The 18453-nt window shown below is 48.5% G+C and overlaps 1 protein-coding gene across 2 annotated transcripts in view; it reads left to right on the top strand.

Annotated features, from left to right (window-relative positions):
• The window catches only part of LOC143288329 (carboxypeptidase D-like), an 88010-nt gene that overhangs the window by 34395 nt on the left and 35162 nt on the right, over positions 1–18453 (top strand). For both annotated transcript variants that reach the window (XM_076596702.1, XM_076596701.1), the window contains 4 exons: positions 9345–9487; positions 12082–12251; positions 14025–14259; positions 17798–17945. In XM_076596702.1, coding sequence (XP_076452817.1) covers positions 9345–9487; positions 12082–12251; positions 14025–14259; positions 17798–17945 — 696 coding nt within the window. The remainder of the gene's footprint in view (positions 1–9344; positions 9488–12081; positions 12252–14024; positions 14260–17797; positions 17946–18453) is intronic.

The following is an 18453-nucleotide window of genomic DNA, read 5'->3' as shown; positions in this document are numbered from 1 at the left end:
GATGGTGAGTCTGTCTGGTACAGTGTGGATGGTGAGTCTGTCTGTCTGTCTGGTACAGTGTGGATGGTGAGTCTGTCTGTCTGGTACAGTGTGGATGGTGAGTCTGTCTGTCTGTCTGGTACAGTGTGGATGGTGAGTCTGTCTGTCTGTCTGTCTGGTACAGTGTGGATGGTGAGTCTGTCTGTCTGTCTGGTACAGTGTGGATGGTGAGTCAGTCTGTCTGGTACAGTGTGGATGGTGAGTCTGTCTGTCTGTCTGGTACAGTGTGGATGGTGAGTCTGTCTGTCTGTCTGGTACAGTGTGGATGGTGAGTCTGTCTGTCTGTCTGGTACAGTGTGGATGGTGAGTCTGTCTGTCTGTCTGGTACAGTGTGGATGGTGAATCTCTGTCTGTCTGGTACAGTGTGGATGGTGAGTCTGTCTGTCTGGTACAGTGTGGATGGTGAGTCTGTCTGTCTGTCTGGTACAGTGTGGATGGTGAGTCTGTCTGTCTGGTACAGTGTGGATGGTGAGTCTGTCTGTCTGTCTGGTACAGTGTGGATGAGTCTGTCTGGTACAGTGTGGATGGTGTGTCTGTCTGTCTGCTACAGTGTGGATGGTGTGTCTGTCTGTCTGGTACAGTGTGGATGGTGAGTCTGTCTGTCTGGTACAGTGTGGATGGTGAGTCTGTCTGTCTGGTACAGTGTGGATGGTGAGTCTGTCTGTCTGTCTGGTACAGTGTGGATGGTGAGTCTGTCTGGTACAGTGTGGATGGTGAGTCTGTCTGTCTGTCTGGTACAGTGTGGATGGTGAGTCTGTCTGTCTGGTACAGTGTGGATGGTGAGTCTGTCTGTCTGTCTGGTACAGTGTGGATGGTGAGTCTGTCTGTCTGTCTGTCTGGTACAGTGTGGATGGTGAGTCTGTCTGTCTGTCTGGTACAGTGTGGATGGTGAGTCTGTCTGTCTGGTACAGTGTGGATGGTGAGTCTGTCTGTCTGTCTGGTACAGTGTGGATGGTGAGTCTGTCTGTCTGTCTGGTACAGTGTGGATGGTGAGTCTGTCTGTCTGTCTGTCTGGTACAGTGTGGATGGTGAGTCTGTCTGTCTGTCTGTCTGGTACAGTGTGGATGGTGAGTCTGTCTGTCTGTCTGGTACAGTGTGGATGGTGAGTCTGTCTGTCTGTCTGGTACAGTGTGGATGGTGAGTCTGTCTGTCTGTCTGGTACAGTGTGGATGGTGAGTCTGTCTGTCTGTCTGGTACAGTGTGGATGGTGAGTCTGTCTGTCTGGTACAGTGTGGATGGTGAGTCTGTCTGTCTGTCTGGTACAGTGTGGATGGTGAGTCTGTCTGTCTGGTACAGTGTGGATGGTGAGTCTGTCTGTCTGTCTGGTACAGTGTGGATGGTGAGTCTGTCTGTCTGTCTGGCACAGTGTGGATGGTGAGTCTGTCTGTCTGTCTGGCACAGTGTGGATGGTGAGTCTGTCTGTCTGTCTGGCACAGTGTGGATGGTGAGTCTGTCTGTCTGTCTGGCACAGTGTGGATGGTGAGTCTGTCTGTCTGTCTGGTACAGTGTGGATGGTGAGTCTGTCTGTCTGGTACAGTGTGGATGGTGAGTCTGTCTGTCTCTCTGGTACAGTGTGGATGGTGAGTCTGTCTGTCTGTCTGGTACAGTGTGGATGGTGAGTCTGTCTGTCTGGTACAGTGTGGATGGTGAGTCTGTCTGTCTGTCTGGTACAGTGTGGATGGTGAGTCTGTCTGTCTGTCTGGTACAGTGTGGATGGTGAGTCTGTCTGTCTGTCTGGTACAGTGTGGATGGTGAGTCTGTCTGTCTGGTGCAGTGTGGATGGTGAGTCTGTCTGTCTGTCTGGTACAGTGTGGATGGTGAGTCTGTCTGTCTGGTACAGTGTGGATGGTGAGTCTGTCTTTCTGTCTGTCTGTCTGGTACAGTGTGGATGGTGAGTCTGTCTGTCTGTCTGGTGCAGTGTGGATGGTGAGTCTGTCTGTCTGTCTGGCACAGTGTGGATGGTGAGTCTGTCTGTCTGTCTGGTGCAGTGTGGATGGTGAGTCTGTCTGTCTGTCTGGTACAGTGTGGATGGTGAGTCTGTCTGTCTGTCTGGTACAGTGTGGATGGTGAGTCTGTCTGTCTGTCTGGTGCAGTGTGGATGGTGAGTCTGTCTGTCTGGTACAGTGTGGATGGTGAGTCTGTCTGTCTGTCTGGTACAGTGTGGATGGTGAGTCTGTCTGTCTGTCTGGTGCAGTGTGGATGGTGAGTCTGTCTGTCTGTCTGGCACAGTGTGGATGGTGAGTCTGTCTGTCTGGTACAATGTGGATGGTGAGTCTGTCTGTCTGGTACAGTGTGGATGGTGAGTCTGTCTGTCTGTCTGGTACAGTGTGGATGGTGAGTCTGTCTGTCTGTCTGGTACAGTGTGGATGGTGAGTCTGTCTGTCTGGTACAGTGTGGATGGTGAGTCTGTCTGTCTGTCTGGTACAGTGTGGATGGTGAGTCTGTCTGTCTGTCTGGTACAGTGTGGATGGTGAGTCTGTCTGTCTGGTACAGTGTGGATGGTGAGTCTGTCTGTCTGTCTGGTGCAGTGTGGATGGTGAGTCTGTCTGTCTGTCTGGTACAGTGTGGATGGTGAGTCTGTCTGTCTGGTACAGTGTGGATGGTGAGTCTGTCTGTCTGTCTGGTACAGTGTGGATGGTGAGTCTGTCTGTCTGTCTGGTACAGTGTGGATGGTGAGTCTGTCTGTCTGTCTGGTACAGTGTGGATGGTGAGTCTGTCTGTCTGGTACAGTGTGGATGGAGTCTGTCTGTCTGGTACAGTGTGGATGGTGAGTCTGTCTGTCTGTCTGGTACAGTGTGGATGGTGAGTCTGTCTGTCTGTCTGGTACAGTGTGGATGGTGAGTCTGTCTGTCTGTCTGGTACAGTGTGGATGGTGAGTCTGTCTGTCTGGTACAGTGTGGATGGTGAATCTGTCTGTCTGGTACAGTGTGGATGGTGAGTCTGTCTGTCTGGTACAGTGTGGATGGTGAGTCTGTCTGTCTGTCTGGTACAGTGTGGATGGTGAGTCTGTCTGTCTGGTACAGTGTGGATGGTGAGTCTGTCTGTCTGGTACAGTGTGGATGGTGAGTCTGTCTGTCTGTCTGGTACAGTGTGGATGGTGAGTCTGTCTGTCTGTCTGGTACAGTGTGGATGGTGAGTCTGTCTGTCTGGTACAGTGTGGATGGTGAGTCTGTCTGTCTGTCTGGTACAGTGTGGATGGTGAGTCTGTCTGTCTGGTACAGTGTGGATGGTGAGTCTGTCTGTCTGTCTGGTACAGTGTGGATGGTGAGTCTGTCTGTCTGTCTGTCTGGTACAGTGTGGATGGTGAGTCTGTCTGTCTGTCTGGTACAGTGTGGATGGTGAGTCTGTCTGTCTGTCTGGTACAGTGTGGATGGTGAGTCTGTCTGTCTGGTACAGTGTGGATGGTGAGTCTGTCTGTCTGGTACAGTGTGGATGGTGAGTCTGTCTGTCTGGTACAGTGTGGATGGTGAGTCTGTCTGTCTGGTACAGTGTGGATGGTGAGTCTGTCTGTCTGTCTGGTACAGTGTGGATGGTGAGTCTGTCTGTCTGGTACAGTGTGGATGGTGAGTCTGTCTGTCTGTCTGGTGCAGTGTGGATGGTGAGTCTGTCTGTCTGTCTGGTACAGTGTGGATGGTGAGTCTGTCTGTCTGGTACAGTGTGGATGGTGAGTCTGTCTGTCTGTCTGGTACAGTGTGGATGGTGAGTCTGTCTGTCTGGTACAGTGTGGATGGTGAGTCTGTCTGTCTGTCTGGTACAGTGTGGATGGTGAGTCTGTCTGTCTGTCTGTCTGTCTGGTACAGTGTGGATGGTGAGTCTGTCTGTCTGTCTGGTACAGTGTGGATGGTGAGTCTGTCTGTCTGTCTGGTACAGTGTGGATGGTGAGTCTGTCTGTCTGTCTGTCTGGTACAGTGTGGATGGTGAGTCTGTCTGTCTGTCTGTCTGTCTGTCTGGTACAGTGTGGATGGTGAGTCTGTCTGTCTGTCTGGTACAGTGTGGATGGTGAGTCTGTCTGTCTGTCTGGTACAGTGTGGATGGTGAGTCTGTCTGTCTGTCTGGTACAGTGTGGATGGTGAGTCTGTCTGTCTGTCTGGTACAGTGTGGATGGTGAATCTGTCTGTCTGGTACAGTGTGGATGGTGAGTCTGTCTGTCTGTCTGTCTGTCTGGTACAGTGTGGATGGTGAGTCTGTCTGTCTGTCTGTCTGTCTGGTACAGTGTGGATGGTGAGTCTGTCTGTCTGTCTGGTACAGTGTGGATGGTGAGTCAGTCTGTCTGTCTGTCTGTCTGGTACAGTGTGGATGGTGAGTCTGTCTGTCTGTCTGGTGCAGTGTGGATGGTGAGTCTGTCTGTCTGTCTGGTACAGTGTGGATGGTGAGTCTGTCTGTCTGTCTGGTGCAGTGTGGATGGTGAGTCTGTCTGTCTGTCTGTCTGTCTGGTACAGTGTGGATGGTGAGTCTGTCTGTCTGTCTGGTGCAGTGTGGATGGTGAGTCTGTCTGTCTGGTACAGTGTGGATGGTGAGTCTGTCTGTCTGTCTGTCTGTCTGGTACAGTGTGGATGGTGTGTCTGTCTGTCTGTCTGGTGCAGTGTGGATGGTGAGTCTGTCTGTCTGTCTGGTACAGTGTGGATGGTGAGTCTGTCTGTCTGTCTGTCTGGTACAGTGTGGATGGTGAGTCTGTCTGTCTGTCTGGTGCAGTGTGGATGGTGAGTCTGTCTGTCTGGTACAGTGTGGATGGTGAGTCTGTCTGTCTGTCTGGTGCAGTGTGGATGGTGAGTCTGTCTGTCTGTCTGGTACAGTGTGGATGGTGAGTCTGTCTGTCTGTCTGTCTGTCTGGTACAGTGTGGATGGTGAGTCTGTCTGTCTGTCTGTCTGTCTGGTACAGTGTGGATGGTGAGTCTGTCTGTCTGGTACAGTGTGGATGGTGAGTCTGTCTGTCTGTCTGGTACAGTGTGGATGGTGAGTCTGTCTGTCTGGTACAGTGTGGATGGTGAGTCTGTCTGTCTGTCTGTCTGTCTGGTACAGTGTGGATGGTGAGTCTGTCTGTCTGTCTGGTACAGTGTGGATGGTGAGTCTGTCTGTCTGGTACAGTGTGGATGGTGAGTCTGTCTGTCTGTCTGGTACAGTGTGGATGGTGAGTCTGTCTGTCTGGTACAGTGTGGATGGTGAGTCTGTCTGTCTGTCTGTCTTTCTGGTACAGTGTGGATGGTGAGTCTGTCTGTCTGTCTGGTACAGTGTGGATGGTGAGTCAGTCTGTCTGGTACAGTGTGGATGGTGAGTCTGTCTGTCTGTCTGTCTGTCTGGTACAGTGTGGATGGTGAGTCTGTCTGTCTGTCTGGTACAGTGTGGATGGTGAGTCTGTCTGTCTGTCTGGTACAGTGTGGATGGTGAGTCTGTCTGTCTGTCTGGTACAGTGTGGATGGTGAGTCTGTCTGTCTGTCTGTCTGGTACAGTGTGGATGGTGAGTCTGTCTGTCTGTCTGGTACAGTGTGGATGGTGAGTCTGTCTGTCTGTCTGGTACAGTGTGGATGGTGAGTCTGTCTGTCTGTCTGTCTGTCTGGTACAGCGTGGATGGTGAGTCTGTCTGTCTGGTACAGCGTGGATGGTGAGTCTGTCTGTCTGTCTGGTACAGTGTGGATGGTTCAGTGGGCATTATTTGTGTGTGTGTGTGTGTGTGTGTGTGCAGTCTTTTTTTGTATTTGCATGGATTTTTTTTTCTGTTGTGCAATTATCATTTGATTGATTGATTGATTTATGTACTTAAGTATTGTAATTGTATTTGTTATGTTCATTTGTATGCATGGATGTATGAAGTGTTTTTATCTATTTGTTTTATTCATTTCTTATGTGTGAGTGTCTGTTTCTATGTGTGTGTGTGAGTGACGCAGCACGGGAAAACCTGGCTAAAGTTAGAGTTTTTCATTTTTGACATTTATGTATGTTCAGAAAGTTTAAAGATCACAGATAAGCTTGCAAAAAAACCCAACAAACAAACGAAAAAACAACCCAAACACCAAAACAGAATTGGTCTATCAATCATAGTTTGGGGGGTTCTTAAATAATTTTTTTGCAAAGGTGGTGTGCCCAAAAAGAACAAATGAAGAAACCGGCTAATGAAAAATAGATACGTTTGCCTGCATGTGACTTCAGAACAGGAATTATCTTGAACATGTGTGTGGTGTCAGAAGGTTCAGGATTCTCATTTTCATTGAGAGACAAAGGCCAGACTTGTATGAACAACAACAAAAAAATTATCTTGGTAAAGATGATTAATCTTTTGAAGTTTGGCTTTAGATCCGATATCAAATTAACTTTTACTAATTGCTGTTATGAAGTGTATTGCCACATATTTGACGTAATTTCAGGCAAGCCTGAGCACTGCAAATTAAAGCACACTTGTGATATGAATCTCTAGATTTGATGGAAACAAAATGTTTTACTCCAAGATCAAAGGGTAGTGTTTGGCAAAATGAGTTCGCTGGATCAAAACACAGAACAGATTCAAAACGGGCATTTCATTATGTGGAAAGATGATGTCAATGTGGCGGTATTTTTGTTTCCCAAATTTGTAGTCAGATACACTAGCTGTAGAGTCGCAACAGCTGTGGTCGGCGACTACACATCTACTCTCTCTCTCTCTCTCTCTCTCTCTCTCTCTCTCTCTCTGTCTCTTCTCTCTGTCTCTGTCTCTTTCTCTCTCTCTCTTGCGTATGTATGCGCACGTGTGCAGGAGTACTGAGAAACAGCATTGAACGTCATGCTGCTGTTTGAAAACACAACTGCTTTTCAGGGTTCACGCAAGTATACACACACACAGCACACACACACACGCATTGATCTGTTTTCAGATCAGAGGCGGCACACATCTGAATTATTGTGAGTCATAAATGCACAGAATGAAACACTGTCAGTTACAATATATCATAGACAGCCTGAACTTTCTGTTGAATTATCAATCATGCGAACTTTAATAGGAAAAATCGACGGGTGCAATAGCCGAGCGGATAAATTGTTGGACTTTCAATCTGAGGGTCCCGGGTTCGAATCTCGGTAATGGCGCCTGGTGGGTAAAGGGTGGAGATTTTTCTGATCTCCCAGGTCAACATATGTGCAGACCTGCTAGTGCCTGAAACCCCTTCGTGTATATACGCAAGCAGAAGATCAAATACATACGTTAAAGATCCTGTAATCCATGTCAGCGTTCAGTGGGATGTGGAAACAAGAACATACCCAGCATGCACACCCTCGAAAACAGAGTATGGCTGCCTACATGACAGGGTAAAAAGGTTCATACACATAAAAGCCCACTCGTGTAAATGCAAGTGAACGTGGGAGTTGCAGCCCATGAACAAAGAAGAAGAGGAGGAGAAGAAGAATTGGAAAAATGGCAGAATTGGAAAAATCAGTGTGAAATATGGCAAGAGTGCAGAATGTTTTACACACTTTTGACACGCATGCACCTGAAAACATTGAACGTACTGCAGTTCCAGGCAGTTTTATGCTAAAATACTTACCAACAGCAAAGATAAGACTTCAAAGGTGCGATATTTGTAAAAATCTTGATTTTCATTATTTTGACCCTTATGTTGTGTTTTTGTGCATAGCTATGAATAATTGGTTGCGACTTTTGGCGGGGTTTTCACATGCTGTGTCACATATAGATACAGATATAGATAAATAGATATACATATAGATATATCTATATGTTTATATTGATGTTTTCTTGTTTTTCTTAATGGGGGGTCGGGGAGGGGGCGGGGATGGAGAGTGCGGGTAGGGTCAGAAGACCGTTTCTGTGTTTTGTTTGTTTTCAGAAAATGTATCACTCTGTGTGCTTGAGTGTGTACATGTGTGTGAGAGTGTTTCATTGCATATGTGGGAGAACTTACATACTATACAGATTTATGTAGTGTTTGTGTATGTATGTGTGTGTGTGTGTGTGTGTGTGTGTGTGTGTGCGCGTGCACTTCTTATTTTTCTGCCCCATCATCTGCACCATTTCAGTAGCATTGCTCCTATGCTGCTCATTCCAACTTCCCCGAACACAGCCACACTAGGTTTGTCTGTCTCAGTCCCAGTGTCGGCAGTCTGCAGGGAACCATCGATGTTTGGTTGCCAGGAGGCAACACACCAGAGGAGACCCTGCGCTGCTGCTGAGTCACTTCGGTGGTGTTCAGTTTTGCCTGTTCTGATTTAACTTACTTAGAACACTACCTACTAAGCCCCCTACTGACAGCAAGAATGGTTTAGTCACAGAGCTAGACTGAGTGAGCGTCCCTCCCAGAGTGGAGACTGCCGCCACGTCCCTCCAGCAACAGCGCTTCATGAACCTGCTGACACCGAAGACATTTACAGGACTCACCCCAAGCACGGAAATGGAGGGGTATCGAAACTGAGGTCACCATGACAGCATGGCATGAAAAGCCACAGACTTTGGGACTTTGATGAAGGAGGAGGATAATGATGACAATGTTGCTACGGAGGTCCGTATTCATTTGGGCTACATGACAAGGCTGTACTCTATGCTTCCTTTCATAATGATATCCCGGCATTAACCAGGCCTGAGAGATACAGACACTTGCAGTGTTGGTCAGGAATTTAGAGCAACACACCCAAAGAGGCATCCGTGAAGTGGATGATACTTGACTGTGAGGTCCCAGTCTCCCAATTTTAGCCCACAGCACACTCAACTCTGGGTAGGAGCCGGCTGCAGGTTGAAAAACCCACCTCTGCTGGGATTTGAACCTGCATCTTCCCAGTCGTCCGTCTGCAATGCTAAGCGCTTTACCATGGCAGCTGGTCTGTATATACATATATATCCCCTCCCCCAGGTAAGGAAAGTGTCAGAATGGTTAAGACACTTGTGCCTATCCAGAGTATGATTCCTGCTCTGGCACGTTTGACTGGAAAATCAAACTGAGTGTCTGGTCATTCGGATGAGGTGATAAACCAAGTTCCTTGTGCAGCATGCACTTGGTGCGTTGAAAAAAGAACCCATGGCAACAAGAATGTCCTCTGGCAAATTCTGTAGAAGATGCCCACTCTGATGGGTACACAGAGAGAGAGAGACAGACAGAGAGAGAGAGAGATAGATAGATATATAGATAGATAGATGTAGATATCTGTATGCATGGATGTACTCAAGGCCTAACTAAACATATAGGGTTATGCTGCTGGTGGGGCATCTGACTAGCAGATGTGGTGTAGCGCATATATGGATTTGATAGAACACAGTGACTGCTTCTTGAGAAACTGAAACTATAACTCCCCCCCCCCTTCCCCCCAACCCCCTCTCACCCCACACCTGACAGGAGGCATGCAGGACTGGAACTACCTGCACACCAACTGCTTTGAGCTGACCATCGAGATGGGCTGCATCAAGTTCCCCATGGCGGAGAAGCTGCCGTCCTTCTGGCAGGCCAACAGGTTCTCCCTGCTGGTCTTCATGGGCCAGGTCAGCCCGCATGCTGTCTTCTGTCGCTCTTTCCATGGTTCCCAGGATGCCTGTTAATGTTTAGCCTTGATCATCTTCTGGTTTTGTGCTTGTTCAGTTAGTGTTCTGTCTTTCAGTATGTAGATGTTTGTTCACGGAGACATAAGTGTGTAGCATTTATCATCAGACACGTCGTTATTTAGTCACTGAAACACAAAGGTTCAGTGTTCACCTTCAGGCATGTAGTTGTTTAGTCACTGAAACTTAAGTGTTTAGTGTTCACCTACAGACATGTAGTTGTTTAGTCACTGAAATTTAAGTGTTCAGTGTTCACCTTCAGACATGTATTTGTTTAGTCACTGAAACTTAAGTGTTTAGTGTTCACCTTCAGACATGTATTTGTTTAGTCACTGAAACTTAAGTGTTTAGTGTTCACCTTCAGACATGTGGTTGTTTAGTCACTGAAACTTAAGTGTTTAGTGTTCACCTTCAGACATGTAGTTGTTTAGTCACTGAAACTTAAGTGTTTAGTGTTCACCTTCAGACATGTAGTTGTTTAGTCACTGAAACTTAAGTGTTTAGTGTTCACCTTCAGACATGTAGTTGTTTAGTCACTGAAACTTAAGTGTTTAGTGTTCACCTTCAGGCATGTAGTTGTTTAGTCACTGAAACTTAAGTGTTTAGTGTTCACCTTCAGACATGTAGTTGTTTAGTCACTGAAACTTAAGTGTTTAGTGTTCACCTTCAGACATGTAGTTGTTTAGTCACTGAAACTTAAGTGTTTAGTGTTCACCTTCAGACATGTAGTTGTTTAGTCACTGAAACACAAAGGTTTAGTGTTCATCTTTAGGCATGTAGTTGTTTAGTCACTGCATTGTTCATCATGCAGATATTTGCTTAGTTACAAAGACACAAATGTTTATAGTTAATTCTCACTAGGTTTAAGGTTTATTCACTGAACTAGAGACACTCGTGTTCATCTTTAACTCATTCGGTACTGCTGGTTAGCTCCCCTGACTTTCCCCACAGACAACCCATTTGTATGGTTAATAGATAAAATCGCCAAAAAAACAAATGTTAGAATTTATGAACTGAGAACTTCAAAACTGATTAGTAAGAAAACAAATCAGTTTGGGACAGAATATAAAACTTCCTCCCTTTTTATGCTGTCATACAGTGAGATGACGAAAGTATCCATATTTTTTGTTCGAAATTTGCACACACTGATGACTTGTAAACGAATCCAGGAAAGCACAAAGAGTTTGAAACAGATTAAATTCAGACCGTAAAACAGCCATGACAGGGCTTGTTCCTCAAATTCTGTTGTCTGCCTTGTGACTGAGACGAAACTGGGTCAGACGCCATCGTTGACACGCACTGTTCGTGTGAACCAGTCACCACAGAAGTAACTCTGCTGCTTGCAAGCACAGCAACTCACACTGCATTAATTGGTCGCAGTGGAGAGGGGAAAGGTCAGGATATTCTAAGTTCATACCGTCATTATGGAAATTAGGTGCCACTCCAAAAATTTAAAACTATCTAAGGCCCCTAATCAGGGCCCATTGTCTGATACGGTTGTAAACACTAGGGTCCTGATAGGGGCCTTTCGTCCGCAGTGAGTTAAGCTGATGTTTGCTTATTTGCTGAGATACAGAAGTTTAGCATCAGTCCTGAGGGTTTTATTTGTTTGGTCACTGAAACACACATGTTACAGTATCCATATTCAGGATTACGTTTGTTCAGTGTCTGAGATGTCAGCACATAGTGAACATCCCCAGACTTTTGCTTGTTTAGCCACTGACACACAGCTACAGATGACGCTAACAGTGCCACTGACACACATCAACAGATGACGCTGACAGTGCCACTGACACACATCAACAGATGACGCTGACAGTGCCACAGACACACATCAACAGATGACGCTGACAGTGCCACAGACACACATCAACAGATGACGCTGACAGTGCCACAGACACACATCAACAGTTGACGCTGACAGTGCCACTGACACACATCAACAGATGACGCTGACAGTGCCACAGACACACATCAACAGATGACGCTGACAGTGCCACAGACACATATTAAACAGATGACGCTGACAGTGCCACAGACACACATCAACAGATGACGCTGACAGTACCACAGTTGATGGTGACATTGCCACAGACACACATCAACAGATGACGCTGACAGTGCCACAGACACATATCAACAGATGACGCTGACAGTGCCACAGTTGATGGTGACAGTGCCACAGACACACATCTACAGTTGGCGCTGACAGTGGCACAGTTGAGGCTGAGAGTGCCACAGACACACATCAACAGATGACGCTGACAGTGGCACAGTTGAGGCTGACAGTGGCACGGACACACATCTACAGTTGGCGCTGACAGTGGCACAGTTGAGGCTGACAGTGGCACAGACAGACAACTACAGTTGACGCTGACAGTGGCACAGACACACAACTACAGTTGACGCTGACAGTGGCACAGTTGAGGCTGACAGTGGCACATACACACAACTACAGTTGACGCTGACAGTGGCACAGATGACACTGACAGTGGCACATACACACATGCACGGTAAAGAGTGGCCCCTGACTGCAGGTGCACAAAGGAGTGCGTGGCTTCGTCACGGACGCAGAGACCCAGCAGGGCATCGCCAACGCCACGGTCAGCGTTGACGGCATCGACCATGCCGTCAGGTCCGCCGCTGATGGGGACTTCTGGAGGCTGCTGGCCCCCGGCACCTACACCGTCACCGTGTCGGCGCCTCGGTGAGTCGGTGCAGTGCCTGTGTCTGTTCCCCAGGGGGCGCGGCGGTGTGCGTGTTGGACTCTTCAGTTTGAGGGTCCTGGGTTCTGCTCCCTGGTGTCGGTGGCAGGTGGTTTGAAGGTGCAAATAGTTGGGGTGGGGGGGGGGGGGGGAGGTGTTTTTGACTCACTTGGACGAGACAGTTGACGAGAGGTCCTGAGTGCAACACAATTGGCACACCCAAAAAGAGCCCATGGCAATGTAAGAGATGTCCTCTGGCGAAATTGTGAAGAAGAAATCCGCTCTGATAGCTACACAGATATATATATATATATATATATATCTACATGCACTCAAGGCCTGACCAGCACATTGGGTAATTCTGCTGCCAGGCATCTGCCCAGAAGATTTGTATTTGTATTTCTTTTCATCACAACAGATTTCTTTGTGTGAAATTCGGGCTGCTCTCCCCAGGGAGAGCGCGTCGCTACACTACAGCGCCACCCATTTTTTTGTATTTTTTCCTGCATGCAGTTTTATTTGCTTTTCCTATCGATGTGGATTTTTCTACAGAATTTTGCCAGGAACAACCCTTTTGTTGCCGTGGGTTCTTTTACGTGCGCTAAGTGCATGCTGCACACGGGACCTCGGTTTATCGTCTCATCCGAATGACTAGCGTCCAGACCACCACTCAAGGTCTAGTGGAGGGGGAGAAAATATCGGCGGCTGAACCGTGATTCGAACCAGCGTGCTCAGATTCTCTCGCTTCCTAGGCGGACGCATTACCTCTAGGCCATCACTCCACTTTGCTGTGAAGCATGTCTGGATTTGTCAATGTGGTGAGGCCTCCGCCTCCTTGCAGAATTGAAACTGAGACTGAAATCTGATCACCATTCCAGATACAAGGCATTGGGTCATGCCGCTGGTGAGGCATCTCTGCCTAGCTGATGTGGTGTAGCAGAAATGTGTGGAAGAATTGTGTGAACACGGTGACGCTAGCTGATGTGGTGTAGCAGTGTGTGGATGAATTGTCTGAACGCTGTGATGCTAGCTGATGTGGTGTAGCAGTGTGTGTGGATGAATTGTGTGAACACGGTGATGCTAGCTGATGTGGTGTAGCAATGTGTGGATGAATTATGTGAATGCGGTGATGCTAGCTGATGTGGTGTAGCAGTTGTGTATGGATGAATTGTGTGAATATGGTGACACTAGCTGATGTGGTGTAGCAGTGTGTGGATGAATTATGTGAATGCGGTGATGCTAGCTGATATGGTGTAGCAGAAGTGTTTGGATGAATTGTGTGAACGCTGTGACGCTAGCTGATGTGGTGTAGCAGTTGTGTATGGATGAATTGTCTGAATGTGGTGACGCTAGCTGATGTGGTGTAGCAGTTGTGTATGGATGAATTGTGTGAACGTGGTGACGCTAGCTGATGTGGTGTAGCAGAAGTGTGTGGATGAATTGTGTGAACGCGGTGACGCTAGCTGATGTGGTGTAGCAGAAGTGTGTGGATGAATTGTGTGAACGCGGTGACGCTAGCTGATGTGGTGTAGCAGTTGTGTATGGATGAATTGTCTGAATGTGGTGACGCTAGCTGATGTGGTGTAGCAGTTGTGTATGGATGAATTGTGTGAACGCAGTGACACTAGCTGATGTGGTGTAGCAGTTGTGTATGGATGAATTGTGTAAACGTGGTGACGCTAGCTGACGTGGTGTAGCAGTAGTTTGTGGATGAATTGTGTGAACGCAGTGACGCTTCCTTGCGGAACAGAAACAGAAAGCGATGGCCGTTGCAGGTACAAGGCGAAGAGCATCGTGGTGCAGGTGACGAACGGAGCGGCAGTGAAGGTCAACTTCACCTTGACCCCAGACCACCGGGAGGAGTGGTCGGCAGCCAACGACTTTGGCCTGGCGGAGAACATGGCGGGCGGGAGGTACCTGAACAACGGGGACCTGCAGTCTGTGCTGGCTGGTCTGGCCTCCACCTACCCCACCTTCACCTCCCTGGACACCAGCCACCTCACTCGACAGGTAGGACACCTGGACACCAGCCACCTCACTCGACAGGTAGGACACCTGGACACCAGACACCTCACGTGACAGGTAGGACACCTGGACACCAGACACCTCATGTGACAGGTAGGACACTCTGGATACCAGACACCTCACATGACAGGTAGGACACTCTGGATACCAGACACCTCACATGACAGGTAGGACACTCTGGACACCAGACACCTCATGTGACAGGTAGGACACCTGGACACCAGACACCTCATGTGACAGGTAGGACACTCTGGATACCAGACACCTCACATGACAGGTAGGACACCTGGACACCAGACACCTCACATGACAGGTAGGACACTCTGGACACCAGACACCTCACGTGACAGGTAGGACACTCTGGACACCAGACACCTCATGTGACAGGTAGGACACCTGGACACCAGACACCTCATGTGACAGGTAGGACACCTGGACACCAGACACCTCACATGACAGGTAGGACACTCTGGATACCAGACACCTCACATGACAGGTAGGACACCTGGACACCAGACACCTCACATGACAGGTAGGACACTCTGGACACCAGACACCTCACATGACAGGTAGGACACTCTGGACACCAGACACCTCATGTGACAGGTAGGACACCTGGACACCAGACACCTCATGTGACAGGTAGGACACTCTGGACACCAGACACCTCATGTTACAGGTAGGACACTCTGGACACCAGACACCTCATGTTACAGGTAGGACACCTGGACACCAGACACCTCACATGACAGGTAGGACACTCTGGACACCAGACACCTCATGTAACAGGTAGGACACCTGGACACCAGACACCTCACATGACAGGTAGGACACTCTGGACACCAGACACCTCATGTGACAGGTAGGACACCTGGACACCAGACACCTCATGTGACAGGTAGGACACCTGGACACCAGACACCTCATGTGACAGGTAGGACACTCTGGACACCAGACACCTCACATGACAGGTAGGACACTCTGGATACCAGACACCTCATGTGACAGGTAGGACACCTGGACACCAGACACCTCATGTGACAGGTAGGACACCTGGACACCAGACACCTCACGTGACAGGTAGGACACTCTGGACACCAGACACCTCATGTGACAGGTAGGACACTCTGGACACCAGACACCTCACGTGACAGGTAGGACACTCTGGACACCAGACACCTCACGTGACAGGTAGGACACTCTGGACACCAGACACCTCATGTGACAGGTAGGACACTCTGGACACCAGACACCTCACATGACAGGTAGGACACCTGGACACCAGACACCTCATGTGACAGGTAGGACACTCTGGATACCAGACACCTCACATGACAGGTAGGACATTCTGGATACCAGACACCTGATGTGACAGGTAGGACACTTGGATACCAGACACCTGATGTGACAGGTAGGACACTTGGATACCAGACACCTGATGTGACAGGTAGGACACCTGGACACCAGACACCTCATGTGACAGGTAGGACACCTGGACACCAGACACCTCACATGACAGGTAGGACACCTGGATACCAGACACCTCACATGACAGGTAGGACACCTGGACACCAGACACCTCACGTGACAGGTAGGACACTCGGGATACCAGACACCTCACATGACAGGTAGGACACCAGACACCTCATGTGACAGGTAGGACACTCTGGACACCAGACACCTCACGTGACAGGTAGGACACTCTGGACACCAGACACCTCACATGACAGGTAGGACACTCTGGACACCAGCCACCTCACATGACAGGTAGGACACCTGGACACCAGACACCTCACATGACAGGTAGGACACTCTGGACACCACACACCTCACGTGACAGGTAGGACACCTGGACACCAGACACCTCATGTGACAGGTAGGACACTCTGGACACCAGACACCTCACATGACAGGTAGGACACCTGGACACCAGACACCTCATGTGACAGGTAGGACACCTGGACACCAGACACCTCACATGACAGGTAGGACACTCTGGACACCAGACACCTCACGTGACAGGTAGGACACCTGGACACCAGACACCTCATGTGACAGGTAGGACACTCTGGACACCAGACACCTCATGTGACAGGTAGGACACTCTGGACACCAGACACCTCACATGACAGGTAGGACACTCTGGACACCAGACACCTCATGTGACAGGTAGGACACTCTGGACACCAGACACCTCATGTTACAGGTAGGACACTCTGGACACCAGACACCTCATGTGACAGGTAGGACACTCTGGACACCAGACACCTCATGTGACAGGTAGGATACCTGGACACCAGACACCTCACATGACAGGTAGGACACTCTGGACACCAGACACCTCATGTGACAGGTAGGACACCTGGACACCAGACACCTCATGTTACAGGTAGGACACTCTGGACACCAGACACCTCATGTTACAGGTAGGACACTCTGGACACCAGACACCTCATGTTACAGGTAGGACACTCTGGACACCAGACACCTCATGTAACAGGTAGGACACCTGGACACCAGACACCTCACATGACAGGTAGGACACTCTGGACACCAGACACCTCACATGACAGGTAGGACACCTGGACACCAGACACCTCATGTGACAGGTAGGACACCTGGACACCAGACACCTCATGTGACAGGTAGGACACTCTGGACACCAGACACCTCATGTGACAGGTAGGACACTCTGGACACCAGACACCTCACGTGACAGGTAGGACACTCTGGACACCAGACACCTCACGTGACAGGTAGGACACTCTGGACACCAGACACCTCATGTGACAGGTAGGACACTCTGGACACCAGACACCTCACGTGACAGGTAGGACACAGTGTAGAACAAATCATTATAATTATGATTGTATTACTCTTTACTGTCACAACAGATTTCTCTGTGTGAAATTTGGGCTGCATTCCCCAGGGAGAGTTTGTCGCTACACTGAGAGCGCCACCCCCTTTTTTTTTTTTTTAGTATTTTTTGCTGCCTGCAAGTTTATTTGTTTGCCCTACAGAACTTCGCCAGGGACAAACCTTTTGTTGCCATAGATTCTTTTACGTGCACTGAATGCATGCTGCGCACAGGATGTTGGTTTATCTTCTCATCCAAATAGCTACCGTCCAGACCATCTCTCAGCCCAGCTCCTGTGGAGGGGGAAAAAAACACTGGCGATTGTGGGGAATTGAACCAGCGCGCTCAGATTCTCTCGCTTCCTAGGCAAACGTGTGACCACCAGGCCAACACTTCATGTTAGAACAGATTACTTTTCTTTTTTTTTTGTTTGTTTTGCATACAGTACAACCTGTGAAACATATGAACAAAAAAAAGTAGCACATACATAGCACATATGATGAAGCTCATGTCATCATTACCGATATTAAAGCTTGTGTTGTACATGTATCGGTTGTTCTGTTGATTTTAAACAGACAAAAACAAAGGTTTTTTTTTCTCTCACTTTTTAAATTTTTTTTCTTTCTTTTTTTTCGTGTTTGAGACGTGTGTGTGTGTGTGTTGCAGGGCAAGGCCCTGATGATGGTGCACATGGCAGGCGGGGGTCTGCACCACGAGGAGAACCGGCCCCACATCCTGCTGCTGGGGGGGCTGAACGGAGACGACCCCGTGGGCACCGAGGTGCTCGTCAGACTGGCCCGACACCTGGCCACAGGTGAGGCCTTTCGTTCTTGCTTGCTTCGTCTGGTCAGGTGATGTCACGGGTGAAATGTTTCTCTCTCCTGTTTTGGTCATAGCACAAGTGATAATGATAATAATGATAATGTATATATGGCGCAGACTCCCCATATAATGGGCTCTGAGCGCCTCACATGAGATAAAACATACAATAGTGTATACCACACACGACCACATGAGGACATATAAGTGGAAAAAACATCTATATACACCAATACAGTGCTACAGATTTCACAAGTGAAATCTTTCTCCAGTTTTGGTCCTAGCAAAAATCTTTCTTCTGTTTAGGTCATAGCACAGGTGAAATCTTTCTCTCTTCCGTTCTGGTCATAGCACAGGTGAAATCTTTCTCTCTTCTGTTCTGGTCATAGCACAGGTGAAATCTTTCTTCTGTTCTGGTCATAGCACAGGTGAAATCTTTCTCTCTTCTGTTCTGGTCATAGCACAGATGAAATCTTTCTCTCTTCCGTTCAGGTCATAGCACA

Source organism: Babylonia areolata, chromosome 12 (assembly GCF_041734735.1).
Source record: "Babylonia areolata isolate BAREFJ2019XMU chromosome 12, ASM4173473v1, whole genome shotgun sequence".
NCBI lineage: Eukaryota > Metazoa > Mollusca > Gastropoda > Neogastropoda > Buccinidae > Babylonia > Babylonia areolata.
This window is presented reverse-complemented; position numbering and strand designations above follow the sequence as displayed.